This window comes from Ictidomys tridecemlineatus, chromosome 13 (assembly GCF_052094955.1).
Source record: "Ictidomys tridecemlineatus isolate mIctTri1 chromosome 13, mIctTri1.hap1, whole genome shotgun sequence".
Classification (NCBI taxonomy): Eukaryota; Metazoa; Chordata; class Mammalia; order Rodentia; family Sciuridae; genus Ictidomys; species Ictidomys tridecemlineatus.
Window position 1 is genome coordinate 34,919,585 of NC_135489.1, and position 24,116 is coordinate 34,943,700.

The following is a 24,116-nucleotide window of genomic DNA, read 5'->3' on the forward strand; positions in this document are numbered from 1 at the left end:
ACTATATTCGTTTTTCTAACTTTGTATTACAAATTGCCACAAACTTCGCTTAAAACATCATGCATTTATCATCTCAGTTTCCATGGGGCAGGAGGCCAGGCACAGCTTAACCAGGCACTCTGCTCAGGGTCTCACAAGGCTGCAACTGAGGTGTCAGCTGGGGCTGTGGTCCCCTCCGAGGCTTGGGGTCCTCTTCCAAGCTCTTGTGGTTATTGGCAGAATCCATTTCCTTGCAGCTGTACAACTAATGGTGGCTTGCTTCTTCAAGGTCAGCAGAAGACAGTCAGATTCTTGGACCTTCTTTTAAGATCCCATCTACTAGGCCTATTCTATACAAGATAATCTTGACTGGAAAAACTTGGAATCTTAATAAATCTGCAGATTACCTTTGCTATATAATGTAACCTGATCATAATTCCATGATACTCACAGGTCTGGCCTGCACTCAAGGGGAGAGGATTATACATGGTGTATACCAATTTGAGGAACATTCTGGACCATCTTAGAATTCCAATGACACTATTTAAACTACTTTCTCTACAGTATTCTAGGCTCATTTTCCTTAATACCTCATTCTGGGCCTTCATCACGTGACTTGTCATTAGTTTGTGTTGTCTGCTATCCTTTGTTGAACCCCCACATGACCAAGTTACATAAAGTGATCTAATAACATGAATAAGTGAATTCAATTTTGAGGCCTCAATCAGACGGAGAGGGTGGGAATTGACCCCCAAAAACCCCATACTTCAGGAGAGGGTGATGATTACGTAAACTTCCAAAGAGGAACTGGGGAAAGAATATAGGAAGACAAGTGGGACCAATAAGATACATACGGGGCACAAAATTTATGGACCTTGCAAGGAATATCTGTGGATACAGAGTAAGATGGGAAGGAATCGAGGGTGGCCCTACCTGGGGTACTCAGGAGTACCACTGGCTTTTTCGTCCAGCTTGATTTGACCAATTAGTCCAAACTCCTGGTATTTCTGCAAGCCTTCTTTGATCCCAGTTCTCAGGCTCTGAAGCTGCAAACCCACTACAGTCTGCTATATATCTGGCCTCACTATACATATGTAAATTCCTGCATAAAAACTGCACTCTACTAACCCTTCCAGAACCTGTAGATCCGCATGAACCAAGGGAGGTTTTTTGTTTTGGAACAGTAACCTGGCTAGGCTCTATGTTTAAATTAAGCCAATTACTTTTTAAGTGACAATGGGGCCATATACTTTTGTTAACAGTTTAGGGATCCTACATCAAGTAAGTATGAGGATGACAGAGGGCCAAATAGCTCTGCTGTCATCACTTCTGCTTCTCATATTTTACTTGGAACCACAGGATCACAGACATGGAAAGGATCTCAGAAGTCATCCAGTAGCCCCTGACCCCAAACCAGCAGCCCTAACCAGTCATCTAATGTCTGCTGAAGGATCTCCAATCCAATGCAAAGCAGTGTTATCCGTGATTCGAAAAACTAGTGGCCACACACCTATTTGAAATCAACTCAAAACATTTGGAAAATGCCTTGTATTCTCTAAAATAACCAAATGCCATATACAGTCTTCCTGCCCCCTCTCCCACTTCATGAGCTGTTGACAGACATCACTAATCAGCTGTGGCGCTCACTCCTGCTGATGCTGGATGTGGCTTCAGAATCTTCAACAGACCGCTCCAGAAAGGCACCACTGATCAGTTTATGTTGGCAAGGGAGGTCAACTAATTTTTCCAACTGTGTTCTTGGAGCTTGCCTTCAGTCAAAACCCACTTTCTTATAACTTGTATTTATTGCTCCAAATCCACCTTCAAAAACCAACAATTGTGTCACTTCCTCCAAAACCATCCCCCCTTCCTTAGCTAACTGCATCTAAACTCATCCTCCAGTTGACCACTTGCAGGCTCAAGCCCAGCCCCACGAATGGGGTTCCTTGGAAGGAAAAGAGTAGAGCAATTCCGGGATAATCAGGGGGCCCAGCGGTGGCATAAATTACTCTGTAGCTGGGAGGCTCTGAAGGACTCTTCCCTATGTGAACTGGCTCCAGAAGTGGATCAAGGTCAACTCTCCCCGACTTCAGGAGATTTCAGTGTTAAGAAGCTGGGGGTAGGTAACAAAAGCACAGGATAACAAGATAACAATGATACTGAAAACCAAAGCAAATAAAAACCCTATGTATTAGTTGATCATTTTTCATGTAACCCTTATCTTCCAATTAAACGTCTTCTGAGCATGCCTGCATAGTTGTTGGAAGAACTTTTGTATTTACCCACAATCATTCAGTGAACTCTAGAACAAAACCAAGACATAGCTTCATGCATGGCTCCAGGAACTCCCCTCCTGCTCCTTCAACATTTGTCACCCACTATCTGTTGAATATCTATGAGGCACTAAGGAGCAGGCTGGTGCTGGGGCTGTGTTTGTACAACACTGTTCCTGCCACAAAGGAACTCCTGCTCCATCTGTCTCCAAGGCAGGTAAATAATGCTTCTCCATAAAAAACAGATTATACAGTGAAATCCATGTGTGCGTGTATTTTATATACAGAATACATGACCTTTAAATCTAAGATATATACCATTGGGTTCTGTTAAACTAGCAAAAGTTATCAAAAAGAAAATTCAGCCATTTGGCATATTTAGCTAAGAAAAAAAAAAAAAAAACACTGCCACAGAGTTTTAGAATCAAGACCGGGTAGGCTAAAGCTCCAAATGAACACATTCTGGCGCTCTCAAATTATCAGTACAGATCAGCAGCTTCTTCAGACACTCTTGTTTACTTACTACCCCATTCAGCCAGTTTTTTAACCACATCCTAGGATGTTCCTGGCCTCAAGAACATTATAGAGCAAAGATGAAACCTGACAACAGCAAATATGGTATAAGAAATTAACTGAGGGTCCATGGCCCTTGGTATATGTTCAAATATGTTTCACCAGTGAGGTAAGTGGCAAGAGCAAACTACGCCCAGAGGGCCAATATACTGGGTCAAGGAAGGTCTCCTGGGGAGTGTCACATCTGAGCCCTACCTTAGAGGATAAATAGCATGCAAAGAAAATGTATTATTGGTTTGGATCCAGAACATCCCCCCAAAGGCTCATGTGTTGAAGGCTTGGTCCCTAATGCAGCAATATCCTGAAATGGGGCTTTAGAGAAGTGATTAGATCATAAGGAAATTGACCTCACTGGGTTAATCCATTGGTGTCTGGACTACTAGGAGGTGGTGGAAACTGTATACAGAATGGACATCGTTAGAGGAAGAAGGTCACTACGAGTGTGCTCTTGAGGACTATCTCGTCCTTGGTCCCCTTCTCTGGGCTTCCTGGCTTCTGTGAAATGAGCAGCTTTCCTCTGCTACACCTTTCAGCCATGATGTTCTGCCTCATCTTAGCTCCAAAGCAGTGAAGCCAGCTAACCAAAATCTCCAAGACACTGAGCCAAAAAAAATTCTTAAAGTTTTGTCAAGTATTTTGGTAAAGATAAAAAAAAAAAAACCAATACAACATGTGAACCAGGTAGAGAGGGGTGTTCAAGAACCTCACAGGCTGCAGGAGGGAACAGAACCCTCCCCTGGGACAGCAGGTACAGTCTACAGTAGCTCCGATAGACTGGTCTATAGTGGCCCACAGACATCAGGACAGGATGCAGGTGGCCCTACCCACACGGAAGGGCCAGGGCTTCACCCTGAGGATGAGAAAAACCACCAAATGATTTAAACTATAGAGAACAGATCAGCAACGCAGAAGGTCAATGCATCCAACGGGACACAAAGTGGACCAAAGTAAAACAGGACTGAAAGCCAACAGATGAGTCAGAGGCTGGTAGAAGGTTAGAAAGGAACAAATGGTGTTCTAAACTCAAAAGCCCTTCTGGGAATGAAGAGATGAAAAGACTTAGAAGGGAAGGAAGGGTAGAGAACTCTGGATTTGGTCGTTTATGATTACAGAAGGTGAGTGGTAAAAAGGGGTCTGGGTGGCCCCCAGATGGCTGGCTTCAATGTGATGGATGACTGTGCTCTTTAAGATAAACCAAGTTGTCAAGGAGCTGACTAGGGTGTGACAATATTGGCTTCAGGTTTGGACATGGTGAACTGGGGATGCCGAGACCCAGGACATGGATGAGTCAACGGGGCTGGAGTCAGTATCATCTAGGCTGTGGGACATCAGTGGCAGGAGAAGACAATATCAGGAAGAGTGGTTCCCTGCCAGGAGGCTGACCCAGTCCACCAAGAGCCCTTCAGACCAAAATGGAGGAATCTATGAACATACCCACCGTTTTCCCCCCCAGCAAATCATAGCCAAGAAAATAGTTTCAATTTTGCTAAAGACATTCTGTTCTATCATAAGCCTGGATTTGTAAGTCGAAGCCCTATAAAAGAAGACCACATGTGAGATAAAGTTACAGCCAAGGAAGCAATGATTATGCTTCAAGGTACACCTAGCCAGCAGTTCCTCAGGAAAAGCCTACTGATCAAGCAAAGGACACAGTGCAGAGACACATCTTTGGTCTGAGTTAAGTGGAAAAATTCTTGATGAACACACAGCAGAGCTCTGGTCCTGGAAAATTCCACACTGTGTATAGGAACAGCCAAATAACTCTGCTCGTCTTTCTCCCTCATCTCTGATAAAAGGAAGATGGAGATTCTGTAAGAGACCAATTCTGGAGATATCTCTGGCCAAAATAGACAGGAATGATTCTTTCAGCTGAAGCACTCAGAGGTCCATTGCACAGGAGTGAAAAGGATTTGTGTGGGGCCTTAAAACTAGCCCAACTTTCCACAAAGATGTGGTTGTATTTGGAATGCACAGTGAAATTCAACCAAGTTAAAAATCTCACCTTGCCATTTCTCTAGGTAATAACTAGGAAAATGTCTGGTCTGCAAGCTCATATGATTCAGCCTGATGCTGCTGCAGGTTGGAGGTAGGGTTCTCCAGGTACCTCCAGCTATGCATTTTTTTTTTTTTAATGAAGACTGATCCAGTGGGTTATTTGTCATCACTTAATGCTTGCTGCATTTAACAATATTCAGTAACTTTCTGCTTAAAAAAATTAACACTTGAAACAAAAGTCTTCCTAAGCATAAACTCAGATTACCCAGATATGAGCGTCTGCTAATTATAGGAGTACTTTGGAACACAAAACCATCTTAATTAAACGTGCCTGCCTACCTCTAGTCAGAAACTGGCAGCAAATACCACTTGCTGTTAAAAACGTGGTGGTGCAGCTCAGGGGCATGTTTGACACGTGCCTCTTCTGTTATATGCCTTTTCTGCCTCAAGAATGGGAAATGAAGGGCATCTGGTCCTGTCAAAGGTCAGGACCTGACTCTGCCCTTTCCTTCTTCCTCTGGCAGAAGCTCCCCTGACCACCTGCACCTCATTCCTGCACAGAGTGCCGAGGGCTGGCAGAATGTTAGGGCAGACCATGAGCAGTGGTAACTCAGCCAACTCGGCATTCCCGGAAAAAAAAAAAAATGGGGAAACAAGGAGGCTTCTAAATGCCCTCCTGCAAATTGACCCAAATGACCAGAGAAGCACAAGTGCAGAGGAGATTTCAGGAGACCCAAGACTAGCAGTATAATGACTGCACACCACCGACCCAAACAGGCCCATCCAGATGCACCAAGGACTGCAGCTGGTCCAGAAGGTACAATGAGGATATTATCTAGTACCTTTCCCAGAGGATGCAACGCTATAGGAAGTGATGCAGCAATATCACGCAAGCACCCAGTAGTTTCCCTTGATCTGGGTGGGAAAGCTGTGAACCATCCCAGTTCGAGTCCATGTTTTGGCCCTTAGATGGGTAGGAATAGAGAGGACACAGAATAGGTGTCCTCTCAGTTTCTGGTAGTCTGTTTCTCAGGAGGGTGCAGGCCTGCTGCAGGGCATACCAGGGACACAAATGAGGTCCCAGATGGGACCCTCAGAGGACTCTGGGGAAGCATTTCTATCACCATGCACCCACAACAGCGGCACCAGAAAGGCATGTAGTGCAGGCTACGGCTTCCCTGGACTGACCAAACTCATGTGACTGGTTCTACCTGGAAGCTGCATCCCTAGCTGAAGGCCATTGAGGGCAGACACTCCAGGACAGAAAAGCAGACACCAAAAACTGGCTCTGGCTACTCCAGTAAAGGAGTAAATAAATAAGACACAGAGACCACACCCTTTGGCTATGAACGGCCCGGTCTCTCCATCCTCCCAGGACCTACCTGCAGTTGTGAGGCAAGAACCAACAGAAAAGTCTTTGCCAGACACACTACCAATGTAATCACGAAAAGCGGGGAGTTTTAAACCTGGGAACACAGGGCACATGCCACTGGCTCTGGAAGGGAGTACTTCTCACGTGAGCCTTTGTCTCTCCTGCGTGGTTGCTACAACCAAGGACTCCCAGCCCCAAGTCAGTGTTCCCTGATTGAGGCAAACGATCTCAAGGAAAAGAAGGAGGTAGCTTTGGAGGAGGGGAACGCCAAACTGAGTGGATACAACAAGCAAACAGGAGAAAAGGACCCAAAAGAGTCTTCTTGCTTCATTGTGTGGTAAGTATCAAGCCCAATTCAAAAATGAGAAATAGGAAAGAACATCACCGTGGAGGGAGAAGAGGCATGAAATTCTACACCAAAAGAAACAGATGGCACAGAAAAGGCATCAGAAGTACATGGAAACAGTAGTTTAGGATGCTGGGTAAAGACGTCAATTCTTCCCATGTCAATTGACAAATTTAGCACAATGACAACTAAAATACTTTTTAAAAAATGACAAGTTCATTGACAAAAATGTGTTATCACCAAGGAAGGACACAGATGACTAAGAATGATACCCACCCTGGCATCAGGTAAGTGAGCAGAAACAAGGGGCACTGGTGGGAAGATAATTTCGCTCAGCCTGTCTGAAGAGCAATTATTCAGCCCTAAATCGGGAAACACATGCAGCTCCATTCCTAGGACTTCTCCCAGAGAATGTTATGCCAAGAGGATGGATTAGTCAGCGCAGGCAGCAGTAACAAACACCACTAACAGGAAGGCTTAAGCAACAGAAATTCATTTCCTCAAGTTCTAGACGTTGGGAAACCCACAACAGAAGAATGAACAGGATTGGTTTCATCTCCCTGGCTGGTAGAGGACCGTCTTCTCCCTGTATCTTCACATCTTCCCTCTGCCCAGGTCTGTATCTCCACCCACCCCACCAAGTTGTTGGAGGAGATTTATATGGGCTGCTGAGAATCAAACCCAGTGTCTCACAAATGCTAGGGATAACACATTAGGGAACAGCAGGGGCTGTGGTACCCCATTTTCACGTGCACCATGCTAACTCTTCTAATTCCAACTATCTGTGGTCATGCCACAATAAGCACTATGTTGGCTTGGACTTTGAGTTCAAGAAAAGCTTGAAACCCATGTTTTTATGTCAAGTCTAACTTATGTTTGGAAAATTCGAACTTTTTGAACATACTACATAGATCAAAAAAAATACCTGCAGGCCCAATTTGACCCCACAGGCAGCCAGTCTGGCAGCTGACATGATCCCATGCTGAGATCAGTCACCATCACACCGACTCAGCAACAAGAGGATCATCAAGCAAGGAAGGACTATCCTTGACACTGGCCTCCATCCACCTGGTGCTGGCGATGCCACTAGGACTTGTCCAGTTGTGAGATCCAGACCACAGCTGAGGCATGCAGCTGCAGTGATTAACCCCTGAAGTCCTGACCAAGAGCAGAAACCCGGCCCCTGCAAGAGGCAGAAGGGATTCCTCCAAGCCATAGAGTGGGGTATGGCACAGGTTTAGGGGGAATGAGAAGAGTCAGACTGGGCCATTTGATAGAAATCAGTAACCGAGGATCTAACCTTGGCTCGGGCAGCGAGTAGCCTACTCTCTGGGCTCATTCCCTCAATGTGGGGGTCATCTAATACCCTTTAGTTTCAACACCCACTTTACTCTGAAACGCCAAATACAAACTTTCCACTTATTTTTCGTGGACAGAGGAAATTGGCTTAATCACCACCGAATCATTCTATGTCCATCTGTTCTCTAATATCGTCAAATGGCTTTTATACTAATTTTTCTTCTAATGATATAGATAACAAACACCATCCAACCAGACATCCTGATTGCAGTCAGAGGATGCCCTAGTAGGAAAACCTCTAAATATCTTGCCCAACAGTGGAATAGTTAATTCGACTCCAGTTTCAAAAAGAAAACAAGGACAACTCTAGATTTTAACATGTCATATCTCCTAGTTTTTACAAGTCAATACCCCTTAAAACTAATACAGGAGGGCAAGGGGAAGAAAAACAGCTCCAACTTTTCCTTCTAGAAGAAAAATGTGGAGTTTTAAGATCTTATCTAGCTTTAAAAATAATAATGACTGAGGTATTTTCTGGTTAATTGGTATTTTGCTTTGAGTGAAGTGACTATCTAATGTCTCCGGCGCAACTGCCCATCAGAGGCAGCTTCCCCGAGATACAACCAGAAAGGGCAGCTAGGTTTATTGCTTTCTCTTTCCTCCTCCTCCACAGTGTGCCACGGATATGCAGTTTCTATACATAAGAGTGTGACAACATAAGAGGCAAGTATCCAGGCCAGAGTTGGCTCTTGGTTTCAGGCCTGATGTGGCACATGGTCCATAGCAGGGGCTCAGCAATGTTTGCGGAAAGTTCCCAGGAATATACCACTCTAGGTCCTCCTTTACATAAGGATTACTGAGTACAAAATTCCAATGTACATTTATATTAAATACTAGCTATCCTGAAAGACTTTAGATCACTAGCTACTCCCATCCAAGAATAATAAGTCAGATAAATATTATTCCTCTGTGTTGTGCAGTTAAGGCCTCTTCCCGGCAGCCTGCTCACATTTGTGGAGAGCACTTGGCGGCCCTATAACTCAAACCTATCTTTACCTCTCAGATACACGTTCAACTGAGCAATGATTCCTGGGCTTTCATGAAGAAAAGAGCTAAAAGAGGGCTGAGCACAACAGAAACCAGAAATGCTCTATCAGATACGTGAGCTGTGCTAGCCCTGTCGTTTCCTTCAAGCCTGTGGGAGCCACATGTGGTCATACAGCGTGACTCCACCGAGGACATGCCTCTCCAAGGCACTTGGCCAATGGACGCACCCTACCATTTGCAGCATTTTTGAAAGGCTGTCTTGACCCAGCTTTGAGGGCCTGGCTGGAGGTCAGTCAGTTTCCCCCTTCCTAAGCAGCCCATGAAGTCCAAACCCCCCAACCACTAGCCATGTCAGAATGTCACAGCCCAGGTCACCCTATACCAGCCTTGATCACTCCCTTTACTCTCTGCCCAACTGTAGTTATTCAAACTATCCAATTCTACTACGCCTACTCGCCCTGCCTCATCTGTTCCTTCTCAGGAACCACAGTGAAGGTGCAGGCCCACGGTCCCCTCATCACCCATCTCAAGACCCACCCCTGCACCTTCCAAGTGGCCCAAGTGTTTTCCCCAAGAGCTCCAAGTAGCCGAATTGTAAAACCCTTTTCAAGTCTGTCTCTTGATCTGCACTTGGCCTCCCTGTTCCTCACCCAGTGTAATATGGTTGCAGCATGGCTCAGCACATACAATCAGTTCCAGGGTTGTTTTTGATTACACAGGCCTGGAGGCTGTCAGCAGCTAAGCACAACCTCAAAAAGAGCCTTCATGAAAAGTTCTTCAGAGTCAAAGAGGTGACTCAGCATGTGGAAGAAAATAAATGATTATCTCCTTGTATTAAAAGGAAGTCATACCAAGAAACCTGTCCATGCTCCAGAAAGTGCGTTTGCTGGCATACACTTCAACCAGATACATCAAAATGTGCTGATGGTTAGCACAATTTCTGGGTTACCCGAGTCATCCAAGACTCAGAGAACATGGAACAAGCTTGCCAAAGCACCTTGTGGGAAAGCACGTCGTCTTGCAGTGACCGGATGGCATAAGCACTCACTTGCTTTTCAGGAAATGTGACGCGAGCTCTCTGGTCTCCCATACAGGGCTACTACTGGAAGATGAGGCTCTGGTGGTGACGATGCAAACACGGGACCTCCTCAACATCAGAAATTTCTGTCTGCAGTGAGGATCTTGCCTCACTCATTTTCTAAGTGGACAGAGAAGCAGCAGATGGTTCTCACGGGGTCATGAGTGGTCATTCTCCTACTTCAACATTCAGTACACTGCATTTGGCACCTATGTGCACCAGAAAACTGCAGGTTGATAGACTGCTGTGAGCATCAGGATCAGCATGCACTCAGGTAGACAGCTGCACTGAAACTCCCTGTGTCAACACCATCTTTTGTTGCTGCGTATCATAGTCCACCCATTCCGCCATCTGGGACCTCATGCAGCCACTGAGCTTAGCCTGCTCCCTCATGACATTCTTTCAGCATTATAGAGCTGTGAAGAGGCTCTTCCTGCTGCTGACTAGGAAGGGTTCCAATTGTGTGGCAAAGACCAATAATAAGTCAAATGCAGCCTTTCTCTGCCTCTTCTATTGAGTCCAAGAAGCCCAAACTCTTTGCCCACCTCCCTTCTAACTCAGGTGGTCATGTGATCCATTTCTAATCTATGGGACATTGGGGAGAGTTCTGATAAAAGGGATTGACCACAATGATAGCACCAAGTCCCTCGCTCAGAATTGGACATAGATGTTTATACAGACGACCACTTTGTAGACAGGTACACTTACGCTCTTGATGAGGAACCGAGGAATCAAGAAACTTGTAGGTAGTTACCATGCTACTTCCATAGAGGTGCATCTGTTGGGATGACTTTTTTTGGGGGGGGGGTGTAAAGTTAAAATGATGCATACTTTAACAAAGATACTGTCAGTTTGAACCCACTATTCAGAGTGAGATGATTTTAGGTATATTTCCTGTCATATGGCTTGATTTGCGACTGTCCATCTTACAAGCAATAAAAATCAACTATGGGAAGACGTCCTCATTTCCATGGTTTCCCCTTTTCTAGGTATTGGGCCAGCCTGCATAGAAATAAGACAGTAAGAATCCAGGCCTGTCCTGACTCCACACAGGAAGACAGCTGCCTTTGGATACAACACAGGAGGGCGGTTTGTGGTTAACTGGTCTACCTGTACCACTACAGTTTCTATGTAAGTGCTTAGATTATATGAAAGATAGGGATCATAAAACTCATCAATAAGGCACCTCCCATGAGAACTTAAAACTAAGGACTTGTAAGTTCAGGAAAAGGCAGAAGGTGGCATAAGGAGCCAAGTCCCCAGCCTCACAGACTCTGCCATGAACACACAACTCAAGAGTGCAGAAGATACACTAGTGTCTGAAGATACACTCTCCTTCACCCAGCATTTATCCAAGCCCAGGAAAGCAATTAACACCAACTTGAAAAATCCATGTTAAACAAGCCCTTGGGATTTCCCTTCTAGGGCAATGATTTCCCAGGATTTGAGGGAAGACAAACTCTACTGGACTAGACAGCAATGCTGGAGCCAGCTTTCATCCAGGCTGTACTGTTCAAACTAAGTTCAAGCCTTTGAAGTCAGAATGACCCCTAAGGATTGTTCTCCTTTATTCAAATGAAACATCTTAACTCGGAGCGAAACGCAACAGTGAAATGACAGTCATGCTGCCTGCCCGACTCAGCCATGGATAGATGGTTTTTCCTCCTCACCCAAGGAAAACGTTTTGAGTTGTATTTTTTTTTTTTTAACGTGAACACAAACATGCAGTTTGTGAGGTCACAGGCACAGGCTGACAGGGAGCAGAACCCACAACAGTCTTGAAGTATCCCAATGCCTGGGCACAGCCACTGCTTGGCTGCACACCCCAGGGGAAGTGACTATTAGACAAAATACTCCACTACTTTGAGGATTTCCCCCACAACTATCAGATGGAGATAATATTGATCTATAGGAAACTTCTCCTGTAGGTCTAAACTATTCACAGCAGCAAGTTCCAAGGGTGCAAGTTAATCATTCCTGCCCTATCTACCCAGTTTGTTTTTCTTAAAGAATCAAACAGTCTGATGAAGGTGGAAAAAAAAAAATCACTACCCTATAAAAGACCATCAACTCTTAGCACAATAGGAATCCATGCTTTGAATGCCACCCAGGTGCTGCCTTATACATGTGATTCTGGAGGCAGCATTTTGATTCCTCTTTACAAGTGTGGGAGACCAACCTTACATGTGACCGAGTCACACTCCCCAGCTGGGTGCCAAGGCGCTCAGTCGCAGAAATGTGGCAGAGTTTCCCCACCCTTCTTAGGTTCGAGGGTGGGTGTCTGGTGCATGGGTGTGTCTTGCTACAGCCCCATGGGTGAAGCTATGCTCACTTATTCCTTTGTAATAGAACCCCTTGCCCCGTTTAGGATAGAATCTTCCATGGAAGTGCCTTGTGTGTGTGTCCCTTTCTCTTACTGTGCCCTTGGGGGTGGCCTACCCAGGTGTCAGTCAACCTGCTGACAGTGCACATCATGAAGATAGACTCAGCCCCCTGAAATCTGACCCCTTGCCTCATTTGAATGGCTTCTCCTCAATAAAAGGGGTCAGCGCATGCTCTCGCTCTCTTCCTGTGGACCTTTAAGGTCAGATGAGCCGTCACAGCGACCCCAAAGAAAAAGGTATTTGTGTCTCTTGTGTGGTTATTTTGCACAGCCCAGTTAGCCCAGTTCAACTGGAGTAACCCCTGAGCCTTTTATTCACGAGAAAAACCTGGCAACAATTCAAGTTCCCAGGCCTACCTCCGACCTTTCCAGCTAGAAACAGGAGGATGTGATGAGGGGTGTGTGCCCTCACAAGAGTCCCAGGTAATAAATCAAGTTGGAGAAAAGATTTTCCTGCAAGAAATAAGAAGTCACCCTCTTTGGTTTGGGTGGCATTCTGCTAAAATGCAGACTCTACCAGCCCACTTACTCCGAGGTCATTTGTAGGTTATTCATAACCTGGAGGCGGCTTCATGGGCAAGTGAGTAAAATAAACTCCATCACTAGTTACTAGGAGCTGCTACAAGCCTATGAAGATGTCATCTTTTGCCAAAAGGAATCTTTACCACCACACTCCCGAGTCTGAGTCTTTTAAAAAGCTCTCAGTGTAAGTTCCTGGGGAAGAACGCTGGCCTCCCATGCAGTGGGGACTTACCCCTCAGGATGTAGTTCTGATAGTTCTGATCGGCCTCCGCTCCCACCTTGATCAAACACGTCAGGCCTTCAGCCACGACAAATTCATGCACCAAATCCTTGTCATCCTGGTAGGAAAGAAAATTTTTTTAAACTTCAAATATAGTCCCCCACCCATCTTTCATCCAGGCTGCACTGTTCAAACTAAGAACAAGCCTTTGAAGCCAGAATGACCCCTAAGGATTGTTCTGCTCTATTCAAATGAAGCATCTTAACTCTTGCCAAGGAATTTTACAGCCTTCACATTGTCACTTGCCAAAGATCAGTTATTGCCTTCTGGGCAATCTAATAAGAACAAATGAATTCCTTCCCTATCCGAAATAGTGGTAGGACTGTTTTTCATTCTTCAAAAATTACCAGGATTTACGCCCCCCTACCCCACAGGTCACAGAAATTGGCCACATGAAGGTTGGCTGGATTTTTACTATAGGAAACATTCTATTATAGCATAGACCATCAAGTAAAGGACTCAAAGCCACTTCTGTGTTATGACATAGTCACAGGACAGTAGTTACAATGAGACTTGCAAATGCTCTCTGGGAACCCATTTCTTCAGCCTTCTGCATTGTGCTGCTAGCAGGCCAAGGAAGGAAGCTGAGCTCGGGACTAGCCACACCACCCCTCAAAGAGCCAGGGTGGTCTGGGTCAGTGGAAGGCAGGACATGGAAAGAACAGAGGTGACCTAATTCAGTGGTTCCCAAAGGACACTCTTCAGACCTACAGACCCACAGAGAAGGCAGCAAGACTCACCTAGGAACTCGTTAGAAATGCAAATGTCTTGGCCCCACCCAAACCCAGCCTGCTGTGTTTAAGGAGCCCTCTAGGTGACTTGGAGGCTCTTATGGGTCTCATCCCTGACTCCTTCACATTAGGATCATCTAGGGAGCTTTAAAGGGATTAGCAAGTAGGACCTTATGCAGATGGATTTGATCTGAATTTCCGGGGTAGGACCCAGGCTCTACTATTAGATTGCCTGGGAAATCCTACAGGGCCACCCATTCGAGAATCACTATTCTAATACTACATTCTCTTCACGGATAAGATAGTTTAAGACTCAAGAGCGGCAAAAAGTGCTTGACCAAGACCATTTAATCACGTTTGGCCAACCCCCAAACCCTGACAGTTCTTAGTACCAACCAAGATCAGTGGAACCCTATGAGACTGGTTTTTCCATCACTGCTTTCTCCATTGAAACTGGGAGCTCCTCAATTGAACAGTGTGCCTCGTCTCAAATACATCTAGGATAAGGCTGGGACATCCATTATTTGATTTAATAGGGCAAAAATGAGAAACCTCAGTGATGTAAAGAGTAGAACACTTAATGGAATAATGAAACGGTTGTTCTAGGAATAGTCAGCAACCACAGTTTCTCTCTAACAGAAAAAAATAATTTAGATGAACTGGCGTAATTCTCCTGTCCCTACGTCAAAGTAGCCCTTTTCTTCGATTTCTATGCTTTTTTCCAATCGGATGGATGGGGGTCTTGAGCTAAGTGTGGGCAGATGCAGCAAAGGGACCTTGGGAACCATGACAGCACTCTAGGGTCGGAGCTGGCTCTAGGGGGGAGGGTGGGTGAGCAATGCTTGCGCCCTGAAAGTAATGAAACACAGCTGTGTTAACTCAGACTTTGAGATAATCATGGCTGTGGAAGAAAGAAAATGGGACAATGTCATGAGTTTTTGGAAAATTACTTTACACTCATATGTAGAAGGGAAATAAAAAATAATTCTCCATCCATATCCTTTTCCACCAGCATATGTGAAAAGTGGACATTTAGATGAGCTCATGTCTAGTCAGAAGGTTTTTTCCAAGCATGTTACAAATGTTTATTACTTTAACTAGAACTAGATTCACACATGACTTCACGGTGAAAAAGTGAGAACAAGCTCTCAAGAAACGGCTCAAGCTAATCACTAGTAGTAATATAGCAGGGGACGGACTGGCAAAGGCTCTTGGAAAAAACACTGGACAGGCGAGACAGTGTTTATAGAAGTAATTCAGAACTTGAAAGTGTATGCACACATGTAGATAAGGCACTTAGGAGAGACAAGTTGATGGATAATACATGTACAGAAAATCTTCCAAATTGGCAGTGTGCTAAGTCTTGAACACATATCCAAACAGGCATAAATATGACTTTTTAAACACTGGTGTCAGACTAAAATGGGATGTATGTTAGCACTAACCAGTGATTAATGGCTGCAGTTCAGAATCTTCTATAACTGCATTAACTTGTGGTCATTTGAGGAATACTCAATTCAGGATGATCAATGGTCGTGATTGTTTAAGCTCAAAAATTCTAGTTTCAAAAACAATCTCCACACATAGCAAACAGGAGAGAGATGGACCTAAGGGTAGAGAAGGTGGCAATCTCAGCCCCAGACAGCTTGCTGCCTGTGTAATCCAGTTAATCCCCAGTGACCTGCTTTGTGGCCAAGAGCTGTTTGTGCACACCTGTGTGGCCTTCAAGCCCACTCCCAACTCCTGGTAACAGCACCTTCTTCCTGAACTCTACACTGCCAACCAGGCCGCACAGAAATATGTTTAATAGTGGAAATAGCAGCTCTGAGAATTCGAGCAACATATTCTCTGTACTAAGATTGGTTGAAAAAAAAAAGTGGTTAGGCTTATTAACTCTTCATTTTAAATAACTTATACACAACCGTGAGTGCCTATCAATTTATGCCAACTCTTTCACCCATCACCCCCAGTCTCTCCCAGTCTAAATCAAGTCCAGATATCACATATCAGAAAACTGTAGATTAAATGTATATCCAAACTCTAGGAACTCTTAATATATAGTCACATTAACAATACTTTAATCCAGTCATTAACCAAATTTCCAGCTCTTTTATAAATACTGTTTGACAGTTTGTACTAGAATCCAGATAAGATCCACATATCATTAGTTGATATAACTGCAATAGCTTTGACATTCATGGTTATTTTTTTCCCCCTTGAAGTTTAATCATTGGAGAGATCCATCTAGATTTTATTGATTACACCATTGTGGTACAAATTTAGCATACATCTGTCCCGATTCATGTGTAAGTTGGTTACTACAGAAGCATGATCACATCCAGGGTTGGATCTTGGCTTGACCACAGGGCACTTTTTCCTCTTAGGAGGTACATAATATCTGATTGTATCCCATTTCTATCATGACAGCAATCCTGATGCTTGATACATAGATCCATTGATTCATTAGGGGCTTAATTTTATCTGTAGTACTGTAGTCCTTACTAGCTGGGATACTGCTACAAATGAGACTTCCTCCACACTACTGATTATCCTCAAGTTCACACATGAAAAGGCAAGATAAAATTGAGATTCTAAATCTTCACCTATTTTCAAAATAGTGAGCCAGTTCATTAACATTTTCTCATAAGTACATCTTTTGCATACTCATTTTGACAATTTGTTGTTATTTTTAGCGTACTTATAACTTCATTAATTCAAACCTATTTAATGTGTTTGGGCCCACTGCCTATTGCTCCATCTCTAGTCAGCAGGAGACCCTGTAACTTGCTTCCCAGTGCCTCTAGAAATAATCCTAGTATCATCTGATAGCTTCCGCTCTCTGTACAGTAAGAGGTTCCAAGTTTATAACATTTCCTACAGACACCAAGAATGAGCCACTTCTCCAAGCAGCTCTCATTCCTTCCTTGCAATTTTAGCCTGCAATCTCATTGCTAGCAATGCTTTTTATGATTATGCTTTCAGTTCTTTTAGATAAACAGATGCTTCTAGATAATCTAGAGTATGGATTCATTCTGACACTTCCAATTCAGTTTTAACTGAAGAATCATAATTTTTTTTTTTTTTTAACTCTGAAGCTTCACACACCCTCACAATGATACCTACACCATTACCAATTATTATAATCAGTCCATGGGGCATGGGGTGTCTTCACTAAAAGGTACAGAAACTACATGTTTAAATCCCTTTGATAGGTAGCTTCTGTGATTCTACCAACAACTCGATACTCAGGGGAAAAGTTGAAGCTGAGCAATGGAGACAGAGGCAGGCTGGCAAGATGGAGTGAAGAGTAGTGTGTGGTCCTATGGTGACACAGTAAGTCTGGCCCAACTGCAGACTCTAGAAGGGAGAGAGGGAGGGATAAGATGGAACCCAAGATGGAGACTTCCACACGTGCAAGAGGCTATGTTCACAACACTATAGTAAGGATAACACTGGAAACTAACCATCTGCCAAAAGATCAACCACCCACCCACCTTGTGCTCTTGACCAGTGCTGCATCATCCATCATGCCTGTACCCATAAGTAAACTGGGGCAGGAAGCAGGCAGCACAGCATGGACATCAAGTGAACACAAGGTTACCACATTGAATATTTACCAAGAAAAAGGAAACATACCATAAATACCATCCAACAGAGAGGGGATCTTGGCAGGAGTTGGGGGGAGGCTGGTATTAGGCAACAGATTTTCAATTATATCCATATAGATTTTTTTTGATGAAGTAAATATGGCAAAATTATGATTCAATAATTTTTATCTTTACTTTTTATATTTGAAATGTTTGATTTTATAAAATATTCTTCACTGATATTCTGATCTGATTTGTCAGTGTGATCTAAAGAGCCCTTTCTTTTGGTAATGCAGAGTAACTTTGATCTAATCCCAAAGCAAAGCAAAACGGGACCTGAAGTACCTTTTTCTTTTTACCTGAAATATCTGCTTCAGGGAGAAAAGGGCCCTTCTTAAATCTCGTCCAGAGGAGTTGTACAGTTTTTCTGAAATAAAGAAGAATGTAAATTAATTTATGTAACTCAACAGATGGCATAAATACAAAGGGGATATGAAGGTTAACAATTTCTACTCAAAAGGGAACAGGGAACGAACACATCCATTCCATATATACATATAGCCCTCACTCCAGAAAGAATGAGTCACACACTCTGCTCTGTTAATAACAGCAGAGAGGAGACAGGCGAGTTGTGTAACAAGATACACCCAGATTTGCACTCTTGGCCCCCAGCTTCCTTCTCTAAAATCGTATCTAACACTTTGTCATAGGCTCTTTTCCAGTTTTACAGCTACTTCCACTTGATAGCCACATACACCCAGAAAATATCTGTAGCCAAAACAATGCATCCTTCTACCTCACTCCCTCCTGGCCTTAGAGCCCCTGTATCCTGTACTTTCCTCATTTATGCTTAGAAAGCCTCAAAGGCCCTCCCCCACTTCCCCATGCAGTACAGAAGACCCAAAGGCTATGAGATGGCTGTATAGACTAACTCGCTCCCTGTAGTCTTGCAATGATCCTCTAGAAGCCAACCTTACCTTCTCCCCAGGCATGAGCACTGACTCATGCTTAAGGATGGTCCCGGCCCACAGCAAGGTAGAAGGATGAGTCTGGCCTTCAAATTCCCTAGCTCAAGACTTGGGCTGACTTGTATAACCCAGAGACACAAGTATGCCACAATGACTAGGTGGCCAGTGGGTAATGCTACAAGGTGTTAAGGATACACAGGAGGGAGAGTTCAGTACTGGTGACTGCAGGACGTTTGGGAACATTGACTCTGCTTGACTTTGCAGGAGCCACACTTGGTCCTGCTAGTGCCATTTCATTTATACAAAGATGCCATCTGCGAAAGTACTCCAAACCTATAACTTTCTTATGCAAGTCTTTAACAAATGTCATGCTTTTGTTAAACATGTTATCCCTTCATCACATGAGAGCAATACTGGAATCATCTTCAATATGGTTTAAATAAAAATAACCAAATATTCACTAAAACGAGTATTACTCTAGAGCACTGATCTTTGAAAAGACAAGACAATCCCTCTCTACAAAGGGCCAACACCATGGTAGAAAATGAAATCGCGGTGCTTAATTCTAACTCAAAAATTGCCATCTATTTTTTTTTTTTTAATCAGTGGCACCAAAAAAAAAAAAAGCCTAGATGCCAACTTGTTCTGCTTATTTAACATACATTTCAGGAGACTCCAGTTTACCTAGAATCTTAGCAAGAACTAGGGACCAAGGATGTTCATAAATGACATGTAATTTGTCCTTTACAGAAGGTACAATTCCTGCTGGCAGGGGAGGATCCAGCAAGCATTTCCCCCATATCAGACATCCTGCCCACACACAAGTGACTGCTGAGCACCCTTTGATGTGGCTCAGAAAGACCTACAGGCCTAAGGAGAAGCACTCCTTCTCATAGCTGATGTCCTGGCTTTCTTGCAGACTGACATCACCATGGGAAGCACAGGCTGGAGCTTTCACTGAGTGACACTGAGCTCAAGTCCCCAGGCATTCTATGGTTACCACGGCTGGTACAGGCCTCCCCCCACTTCAATTAAGTCTAGGAGGTGAAGGGCTCATGGACATCACTGTTGGGCCCATTTCCTATTGAACTCCAATCACTCCTTTAGAAGCAGCCCGTTTATGTGGATTCAGGCACGAGTCCCAATCCTGGGTTACATGGGTGTAAGTCCTCCTTGACACAGGAGGATCACTAACCTTGGCACTCCCTAGTTTTGCAATATAGTGCCATCCTCTATGGGCTGTGCTCTCATGTGTCTGTAGGTCGGTGAGTGCAAGATTCATATGCATGTGGCTTAGTGGAACTGAGCTTGCAAAGTTCTCCCCAACCCCTACTATACCTGATTCACTGTGTAGATTGTTCTAACAGCCTGAGTGCCAAGGGAAGGAATTCCAAGTGTCTACTGCCCCCCCCAAAAAAAAAAAAAAAATCAGGCAGTGCAAAATAAAAGACCACACACCATAGACCAAGAGGGGCCTGGAGCCCACCTAAGCCATCAAGAGGCCAGCAACGCAATGCAGCTTCACCTCCAGCTTCTGACCTCAGAGGTTCTCCTTTCTCCTCCTCAGCCATAAATACACGCCAACAAGGCCGGTGCAGCCTCTATCAGGGGAGAATGTGGGACAGCTTTGGTTCCTGTCACTGACTCAGCAGGAGAGCTCAAAGTCAGCGCATAAGGGGAAAAAGGTACACGAGCAAGCAAGATAGAGCTGGCTCCCTTCCTGGTCACTGTGAAGAAAGTATAATATTAAAACTCAAAGCAGAAATGCAGGGCTGGGGTTGGGCTGGAGTGTAAAGGGTAGCTTTTCTCCTGATATTTCTAGAGTGCTTGGAGGAGTGGCCAGCAACTCATGAGACTCAAGCCTGCAGAGTGCAAAGGAAGAGGTGGTATGGATTCCAGCAGCTGAGGAGATCCAGAGGGAGCTAATTTTACATCCCTATTGTTGGTTAAGCACAGTCCAGGCTTGGCCCCTAAGTGAAGAAAGGAAAATATATATTCTTTTACCCCTTTCAAACTAACCCTGCCCAGGTTGCAATCATTTGCAGAACATTAGCTTTTATGTAAAGAGCAATTAGTGGCCTACATTTGGTAGCAAGCTCTAGTCTGAACCTCCAAGTCTTTGAAACTATGCCCTCATCCTTCCTCTCCATGTTTCTTGCCTTTTAAAGTGAGCACTGTTCCTTTAATAGATGCAATTAGTTTATTATACTCTAAGCTGGTTTATAAAAAGTAGAGGGTAAGAAATTAAAGGCCAATGGAGACGATGCCTGCTTTGTCATTGGGAAACTCCCTGTGCGGCCCACAAACATCAGTGCTGAAAAGCACAGCCAAAGGTGTCCTGTGCCCCCTGCTCAGCCAAGAGCACAATGAAGAACATTGATAAAAAACCAGGGTGGGGGGGGATTAGAACCAGTTTAAATCAGTAGAGCATGTGGAGGTGAAGAACCAAGATCACCTTTGAGAAGGTATGTGGTAGAGTGAAAGATGCATCTAGAATATCAAGCCTCCAGGCCTGTCGAAACGATAATTATGATACACTCTTCTATCAACCAAGTATCAAACACATTAGCCAAGCACTCCAAGGGAAAACCTGGGCCAAGACCTAGGATTGTCTCCTCTGCTCAGGGCAGAAGATGACTTTCCTTTTTCCTTGGGAAGCTACAAAATCCACCACACTGAAAGGAGATCCATTCAAAGGCAAGATGCCCAAGCCTGCATTTGAAACTATCAGCTATGGAATGCACAACTGTTGATTTTTCCAGGGGCAGCCATAAGAAGTGAGCTCCTTGTCTACCAGGAATTGAACTGCGATGTACTCTTAGACACCAGGCAGAGAGATGGGAAAAATTAACTTCATAAGATGAGACTAAAGACTGTCTGAAGATAAACAGTGGCCAGGGTTGGGTGATGTTCCCAGACAGGAAGCACTTAGCCTAAATTCTTATTGGCACTGAATGAGTCAAGGATTCCACTCTGGATATTCTTCTCGTGAATTCAAACCTTTCAGGTGATCCATGAATCACCAGGAAGTACTCTCCATTTCAACCTGCAACTGTTGCCTCATTATTATATGGTAATATTTTAATTATGTTTTTCAATTTTGAGACAGGGTCTCAAAACAGGCTACCCTCAAACTTACAATCCTCCTGCATCAGTCTCCCAAGTAGCTGAGATTGCAAGGATGCACCACCATGCACAGCTACAGGCTGATATTTTAAAGAAAAAGGCATCGTGAAAACTAGTTTAATTAGAATGGCTAGGTCTAACTTTGGAAGTCATCTTTTTCCAGTGATTTTTAGGTTTCTTGGAACACAGATTTAATGAGTATTCAAAAATGTATTCAGACATTAAAAAAATCGTTTCAAAAGGCACAGGTACATGGAAACTTCTAGTGGGCTTTTAGAAGATTTTATGGACTACCAGGGAAGAATTCTTGATCTGACCAAACATCTCCATTTTACAGATGAAGAAACTAAGAGGTGACATAGTTGCTTGCAGGGCCCAGACCCGAGATTGGAGGTTCACGGAAATGGGAAAGACTGAAAATGGAAAATGGCCAATAGAAATGCAGTTGACCATAGGTTCTGTTTGATAAAAAAAAAAAAAGGTAAACACCCAAGCCAATGAAACCTGCTAAAATCCTAACCATAGCACTTATGATGCCATGTAAATTCGGAGAACACACAGAGGAAACCAAATGCCTTTGAGAAGTCTGGCTCCTCCTACCCACCTGTGGGAATGGTAGAGGACACATGTACAGCATCCTCCCATCAGCTGAGTGGCAGCATAGCAGCCTGATGAAGGAGGCTAAATAGGAGTGATGGCAGGATCATGTGACCCAATAAGACAAAAGGATGCTTAAGAAAACGTTTTTTTAATTGAATGGAGCTGGAGAATAGCATGCTAAGTGAAATAAGCCAAACCCCGAAATTCAAAGGCCAAATATTTTCTGGTAAGTGGATACTGATCCATAATGGGGGTTGGGGAGGGAGCTGGTAGGGAAGGATAAACGAACTTTGGATTATGCAGAGGGGAGTGAGGGAAGAGGGTGAGGGAATGGAAGGGATGGTGGAATGAGAAGTTATGCTCCCTTTGTATACAGTGTGTCAAAATGCATTCTATTGTCACATAATTAGAACAGATTAAACATTTTTAGAAGCCTTATTTAAATCCGAATTCCCTTGGATTTCTGTCCTTCTTAAGTTTTGAGTAACAGTCATTATGATGTTTTATTGTTTTGATGACCTCAGCAGATACCATGCTAGGCGCTAAGAACACAAATACACATGAAGAGAGTCTCAGGCAAATGATACTATGGCCTAGTGGAGGAGATAACACAAGTGTCAGGACAATGTCATGTGAGAAAGTGGCAGCAACACTCAGGGCCCTGGAGTGGCAAAACCTGTGAGTGGGATGGAGAAATGGAGATTCAGATGACATGACCCTGAGCAAGATCAGCTACCTTGAGAACTGCTGTATAAAATGGCCACATGAGGAACAGAAAGCACAAGGTATAAAAGCAAAACCATGTGTCCCAAGAGGACCACCACTTAGGCAGTGTTTGAATATGGGCAGGTGCCTAGCTGTGAGGTCGCCCAGATCTGTGGGGAGACAAAGGGCAAACGGGCACAGGGAGGGACCTATGGGGCTATGCTGTGGCATTTCAACTGTCTCATAGGCAGTTAGAGAGCTCTGAAGGGAAGTTAGAAAAGCACTCTGATGAAATAGGGTTCTCTCAAATTCATGGCCAAGGCAGATGAGTGAGCAGGGAATGGGTGTGAGTAGGAGAGCAGTTAAGAGGCCTTTAGAATGGACACTGGAGGAGCACAGGCCACTTTCATGAAACAGACCCTTTCCCAAGACAGCCGAGCACTCTCCTTGGGCAGCGATCTAGGGTCAGAAGCAGCCTCACTCCCCAGCCTTCACATGCTGATCTGAAACGGCATTTCTCTGCTTCCATCTCATTCCTCCTGGGGTACCAGGTCAGCAACTCCTGCAGAAGTCCTCCCCTCCCTCTCAAGATTCCTTACATTTGCCTTTGTTATGGCACTTGTTACATGGGGCTCAAATCAGTGTTCATGGTGGTGCCATCTTTCCATGTTCATTTCTCATGATATTTAAAGATTCTCAATCTGTAGTGGTTCTTTTGAAATCTTCCCCCACAAATAAAGCGTGACCTCCTTGATGTTCCATCTGTGAATAATTTACCTTCATGTCCCCAGCACTTAATCCTTCAATAAATAATTAAATGACCAAGTTGGCTTCAAGGGCTGGAAAGAACACAGGAAGATCATATTCCATTCAAATTCCCAAAGTCCCAACATCCAGCCTGGTCATAGCTTTACAGGTTAGTCAAATCTGAGAACATTTGGGAGTCTTGCCTTTTGTGAAAGGGCCTAGCCCCACAAGACAGCCCCACTCTGTCATGTCCCTTTGGCTACATGGCCATAGACATGAAAATATCCTGTATTGTTGCCAAAACTTAAAAGCATCCAAGATATACCTCAACATGTAGATAAACTGCAGTACACTCATACAAGGGAGAATTTATTGTTCAGTGATAAGAAATGAGCTATCAAACCACAAAAGGACACGGAGAAACTTTAAAATGTGCACTGCTAATTGAAAGAAGCCAATTTTTAGGAGTTGCATACCATCTCCATGGAACCATTTATGTGACATT

The 24,116-nt window shown here is 44.1% G+C and overlaps 1 protein-coding gene across 17 annotated transcripts in view; it reads right to left on the reverse strand.

The window, feature by feature from the left end:
* The window catches only part of Fhod3 (formin homology 2 domain containing 3), a 428,888-nt gene that overhangs the window by 229,448 nt on the left and 175,324 nt on the right, over window positions 1-24,116 (reverse strand). For all 17 annotated transcript variants that reach the window (XM_078030172.1, XM_078030166.1, XM_078030162.1 and 14 more), the window contains exons 4-5: window positions 17,825-17,892; window positions 13,100-13,205 (exon numbers count right to left, since the gene is read on the reverse strand). In XM_078030172.1, the coding sequence (XP_077886298.1) occupies window positions 13,100-13,205; window positions 17,825-17,892 (174 nt within the window). The remainder of the gene's footprint in view (window positions 1-13,099; window positions 13,206-17,824; window positions 17,893-24,116) is intronic.